Below are 6,014 nucleotides of genomic sequence, written 5' to 3'. Positions count from 1 at the left end.
AAAAGACACCGGCTGAAGGGACAGCCCCAGCCCTGCCAGCTGCTACGGTGGGGGTTGGGGTGACAACAAACCTTCTATGCAGGGATGGAAAGGAGGGGCCCTCCAGCCGTCTCACTCCCCAGGGACGTGTCAGCTTGGCGCGATTCAAGCCCCATTATTGCAGTGTCCTGCTCTACCCAGCCTCTGCCTTGTATTCATGATGTTGTTCCTCCTGAAACTCTTCCCAGTCCTCTGCCATGCTCACACACATCCCACCCCGCCCCTCCACCAGTATGAATTCTCCTTGGACTTTAAGACATAGCATAAGTGTGCCCTCTTCCAGGAAGCCTTCCATGATGTCCACCCAGCCTCAGTGGCTCCCACAATACTTCCTCTGGTCTTAACAGCACTGGGATTATTGTTCGCAGTCTATAACTGAGGACATAAGGCACAGAGCGAAGGTGATCTGGTAACTCAGTGACACAGAGTGGTTAAAGCCAGGTTCGTGTCTGGTCCCTCATCTAGGCCACAGGAGGCCCCCGTGGCCACTTGTCCAGCTGTGACTGCCCCATGTCACATCTCTTTTGTCAGTCTCTGTTGCTGCCTCTCTCCCTGGCCAGGCCATCCCCAGACACCATCTCCATCTCGTTTTGCACAAGGTCAGTCACATCCTCCTCACCTCAAAACTTGCACTGGCTCCCAGCTCCCTCAGAACAAACATCAAAATTGTACACCGGTCTAAAAGGCCCCTCTGACCCTCCAGCCCCATCTCCCACTACCCTCCCTTGGCTCCCTCCACTCCAGACCCCCTGGGCTCCTGGCTGTTCCGGGCACACGCCTACCTCAGGGCCTTTGCACTTGCTGCTCCCCCCACCTGGGGTGCTCTTTCCCCAAAAACAGGCACATCTCACTACTTCACCTCCTTCAGGTCTTTATGTACATGTCACCTCCTCCAGGAAGTCTTCCTTGACCACCTTATTTAAATTATAAAACCTTCTCCCCATCCCTTCCAGGCTTTCAGCCCTGCCTTCCTGGGCCTTCTTCTCTGCTGTATATTTTACTGTTTGTCTCATGCAAAGGTCAAGGCAGAAAAAAAAATTTTTTTTAACTACCAATTCCTCAGTACCTCACACAGTAGAAGCTCAATGAGTATCTGTTAATTAGATGTATGAAAGTACTACTGGCTGGTGAATTAAACTGGGCCGCCTGTGGGCCAGCCCTGTATTAGGACTCTGGGGTGAGAGGAAAGGAAAAGCCACCCTCTCCAATCACCCTGCCATTATGGGCCGGCCACATGCCAGGTCCCTTCACAGCCCATCTTCTCAGGACATCACCAAGGACAATCCCAGGCTTTGTACCACACAGATCAAGGTTCATTTCTTAACTGGGCCACTCATTGGCTGTGTGACTCTGGACAAGTTACTTCTCCTCTCTGAGGTCTGCTTTTATCATCTGTAGAATGGGACAAAAATGCAACTTGTTGAGAGTTATGGGGCTAGTGGACTTCTTCACTCCATGGGAAAGTGGCATCTAACACAGTGTCTGGGCGAAGGTGGCTGGGCCACTAGGCTCCAGCATATGTCCACAGACCAGCCAGTGGGCCAGGCACATGGAAAGGTTTTCCTGAATGAGCATGACGAGTCCCCATGCCCAGGGAGCCCAAGGCCACTCACAGAGACAGCCACGCAGACCCACCATCCTGCAACAAAGCAGAATGTGGCATCAACCAAGAGAAGTCCCAAGTGCTGGGAGGGCCAGGTAGGCTTCCTGGAGGTGGTATGTGAGCCAGCCCTCAAAGGACAGGTAAGATTTATATGGGAAAAATGGCTCAGGCAGGGTGATCAGTGTGAGCAAAGGCATGGTGATAGAAAAGCTAAGGGCAGGCCGACCAGGCACAATTGGTCTCTATTCACTTGGAGCAGCAGATGAAGGAGAGTCAGAAATAGGAAGAGGAGGATATGAAACATATACCTTAATTGCCTCCATGAACAACTGCCTCCTTTACCATGAGACCAGAAGAACTGGGTGGTGCCCTGCTACCATTACCAAACATTCTGATTCAAGATTCTATCAAATCCTGACCAAAAGGGGGAAAATGCAGAAGTCAAATTCTCATGGACTCCAGATTTTCTGGAGCCATGGAAGCTGGATGAACCTCTGGAACTATTGCCCTGAGGTCATATTTAAACCTTAAGCCAAAAATATCCCCTGAAGTCTTCTTAAAACCAGACAATAACTTAATATAGAATCTCTGCCTTGAGCATTATGTTCTTTTATGAACTATCTATATGGGAACAAACTGAAAACAACTCGAAAGATAGGAACCTTAGGGGCACTGAGTTGATGTTAATGGAGGAGGAACAACTCAGAAATGGAGGATGAAAATGGTTGTGCAACTCATCAATGTAATCAATGTCACTGAATTGTACATGTAGCAACAGTTGTCTTGGAATATGTTCTGCTGTGTATATTCTCAACAACAAAATAAACTACAAACATCTCAGAAAGAAAAAAAAAGCTAAGGGCAGCTTCAGGGGGTCACCAGCTGAAGAGACGATGTGGCTGGAGTGACAGATGGCATGTGGGTAAGGTCTACACTCCTGGGCATGGGGGCTGCCCTTCCTCCAGGGGAAGCACCCTTATCAAGTGTCCAACTCCCCAGCCCCACCCCATACTGGTGATGGTTGGGGGCCTCAAGCTCTAGGTCAAGGCCCCTTCATTTCCCCTGTCCCATCCAATCTGCACCCTGTTATGGGCACCCCCTCTCTTGGGGGAGCAGAAAGTGCTGAGTTTTTGTGACCAATGGCTTTCTCCTAGCCACACTCACCCAGCCTGGCCCTGTCCACAGCTGGCACCTCCGTTCCAACCCCCACCATCTCCACACACAGTACTGGGCACCTCCACTCTACTGGTGAGGACCCAGAGCGCAGAGATGCAGTCTGGTGCAGCCTGGGCCCCCTCCACCCAGGTGACTCCTTGCCTACCCTCCCCATCTCCTTCATCCCTCCTGGTCCACTTCTCCCCACCCCTCAGCCCTCCTTGTTTCCTCTTCTTCCTCCCACTAAAGATGGGGCTGCAGCCCCCCCACCAGCCACCCAGCCCTCATCTCGGTTTTTCGCTCCCCTCGATACCCACCACCCCAAATCCCCAATCCTGCGCCAAAGCTCAGGACCTGTTTCCACCTGCCTGCCGAGAACGAAGGTCCAGTCCCAAGCACTCACCTTCCCCAGGCCCAGCCCATCTCGAGTCTTCTGCCTGCTCCTCCCCTCCACTGCCCAGATCCCCACTCAGGCGCCATCGTCACCCCACCTGCCTCAGACCCAGAGTTGACCCAAAGCAAAGCTCCAGACAAGCCCCTCCGTCCTGCTCCAATGCCCTTGGAGGCTCCCACAGCCCACAGCCAAGCACCTCAGCCTGGTGTCCCGCCCCCAGCCCCACCCACCTCCCAGCCTTATTTCCTACCACTCCCCAAATGGCCAAGTTCATCCCATTTTCCACTTCTGAGCCTTTGCTCTTGAGGTTCCCTCTACCTAGTATGTCCCCACTTCCCCAGAGCACGGGCCTCGCCATCAAGTTCATCATTGTGGCCTGCACCAAGGACAGTCACCTCCATGCTGTAGGTCCAAAAAATATTTCTTGGAGAGAGGACTCCCAGCCCCCAAGCTCAAGTGGCACCTCCTCCAGTAAGCCCACCCAGATTTCCCACATCTGAGGTGGTCGTCCTCTCTCTAGGGGAGCTGACTGTGCACTCAAGGGTTGCCCTGGTCCCCTGGCCTTGAAGCTGGGCCCCTTCCACCCGAGACCATGCTAGCGCCCCCACTCCAGGGCCCACTCTGGGGATTGACAGCAGGCAGGGCTGGGCAATGGTGGTCCAGCTGTGAGGCCTTCCTTCGGTCACTTGGGGGACAGGTAAAGTGATGCCAGCACAGATGGCGGGCAGCTCCAGGATGCCTGAGGAGTGAAATTCGACCCTCCCCACAGGCGGGCCAGCACCTGGCGGCTGGCATCAGCCTGAGGTGGGGGTGGGGACAAACCGGGCCCCAGGCCGGAACACCCGCAAGCAGAAGACCACCAGCTTCTACGACAGTGTTTAATGTTCATATTTGTGCAGCTTATGAGTGAAAAAGGCCCGGTAACCTACGAGCCATACATTCTGGTACATTCCAGTGGTTGAGCAGCTGGCTCCTCCCCAGCTGCCCGAGAGAGGCAGGACACAGGGCAGAGAGTGGGCGCCGTGAAGACATGGTCCTGCATGTGCTCACCAGGAACACACACGTGGTAGTGCACAGGTCACAGGGGTGGGGACATGACATTTACACAGGAGAACCACTGACACGTGTTTAAGAGGACACACACGGGAGAGGACACGAGGGGCACGTACTGTGGCAGTATCGTGGATGGGAGCCCATGACGCCCACACGTGGAGGCATCCACAAGATTGCGTGCGCACAGGGGGACATCACACGTTAGCTGGCTTGCCACCCCGTGAGCAAACTGAGAACTGCACACACGGGGTACACCCCTATGAGGGCTCGTGTGCCTGGGGGTGGGGGACAGAACGTGAGCCCGCCCCAAGGAGAACCTGGGTGTGCAGACATGTGCACATATGAGAGCCCGGGTGCTCCAGGGAGGCAGTTACGGAGAGGATGAGGACTCGCGTGGGAACATGGAGATGCAGTGGGACTCAGGAGAAGGCCCGGAGCAGCAAGAACGGACAGCAAAAGCTCTCGCCACCAGGCTCCCACAGCCTCAGCAGGACCAGCGATGAACCCAGGTGAGAGCTCAGGGCCCAGGGCCCGGTGTCTGAGAGCCCAAAGGCCTAGAAGGCTCAGGATGGAGAAATCCAGTTCCACCGCAGACACCAGAGTCCCCCCTGGCAGCTTCCAAAGTGCTGGAGGACGTCAGGGCACCCAAGGGAGATGCTCAGGCCTCGCTGCTGCCGTTGCGGCCTCTGCTGCCGCTGCTGCACTCAGCCCACACGAGGCGGGCCTGCTCCTGCAGAATGCGGCCGCGCACCACCTTGGCCAGCTCCTCCGCATGGGCCCACGCATCGGTGGGCACCTGCACCCAGGAGCAGGGCAGCCCCCACAGCACCTGCTCGGAGCCTCGGCACTGCCGAACCAGCTCCGAGTCCCGCCAGCCCGGCCGACCCAGCAGGCCCCTGCAGAGAGGGGAGGGGGCAGCGGTTAGGTGGATCAGGGGACAAAGATGGACAGAGACAGAGGGACAAAGATATGGAGAGTCAGAGAGAGAGGAGGACAGACAGACAGAGAAAAAAGAGAGATGGCAGACAAAGAGGGAGGCAGCCAGAGAAAAAGACACACATACAACAGGTAGCGAGGACAGAGAGACACAGAGACATAAACAGGAGGAAGGTCTCAGGGTTCTGCCCATCCCCGCTCCCCTCCACCCACCTCACCTGACTTCCCGGACATTCTTCTCAGTCACCTCCACATGGATGACAATGGGGTAGATTTCATTCAGGACCAGCTCCCGCACGCCGCGCACGCCCAGCTCCAGAAGGCAGTGCTTCTTCTCGGGGGGCCAGGGAGGATTGAGACTACAGTTTAGTCCCAGCCCAGAGACACTGACCTCTCCACACCCTCCCCTGACCTCCCGCTTCCCCTCCACCCAGGAATAACCCTGACAGCAAGGAAAGAACTCAGAAGGGGAGGCGGGAGACCTGAGGAGATAAGTCACTTCCCCTCTCAGGACCTCAGTCTCCCCACCTGTAGGATGGCGCTACTCCCACGAGACCCACCTTCGCAGCTCCTGGCAAGCTCCCAGGGTAGTGGCAAAGGCAAGGACGAGGTGTGTCAGTACTGTGTCGGGAACCAAACACCTCAAGGATGACCCACACAAGGTCAACTGACCCAACCCACCCATTTCACAGGTGAGGAAAATGAGGCCCAGAAAAGGGAAGGGACTTGCCCAGGGTCACCCCACAACCGAGCAGTAGAACAAGGCCTGCACTCAGGCTCTGGCTCCTGGGCCCAGGATGGCAGCCCCACCACCTGTACCCCATCCAAAACATG

The 6,014-nt window shown here is 55.8% G+C and overlaps 1 protein-coding gene across 1 annotated transcript in view; it reads right to left on the bottom strand.

The window, feature by feature from the left end:
- Positions 1-4,064: 4,064 nt before the first annotated feature.
- The window catches only part of CARD10 (caspase recruitment domain family member 10), a 29,656-nt gene continuing 27,706 nt past the window's right edge, over positions 4,065-6,014 (bottom strand). Inside the window, exons 19-20 of the mRNA XM_064283579.1 lie at positions 5,399-5,511; positions 4,065-5,140 (exon numbers count right to left, since the gene is read on the bottom strand). Coding sequence (XP_064139649.1) covers positions 4,903-5,140; positions 5,399-5,511 — 351 coding nt within the window. The 3' untranslated portion in view covers positions 4,065-4,902. The remainder of the gene's footprint in view (positions 5,141-5,398; positions 5,512-6,014) is intronic.

This window comes from Loxodonta africana, chromosome 4 (genome assembly GCF_030014295.1).
Source record: "Loxodonta africana isolate mLoxAfr1 chromosome 4, mLoxAfr1.hap2, whole genome shotgun sequence".
NCBI lineage: Eukaryota > Metazoa > Chordata > Mammalia > Proboscidea > Elephantidae > Loxodonta > Loxodonta africana.
The sequence above is the reverse complement of the archived record's forward strand: the minus strand, read 5'-3'. Positions and strand labels throughout refer to the sequence as shown.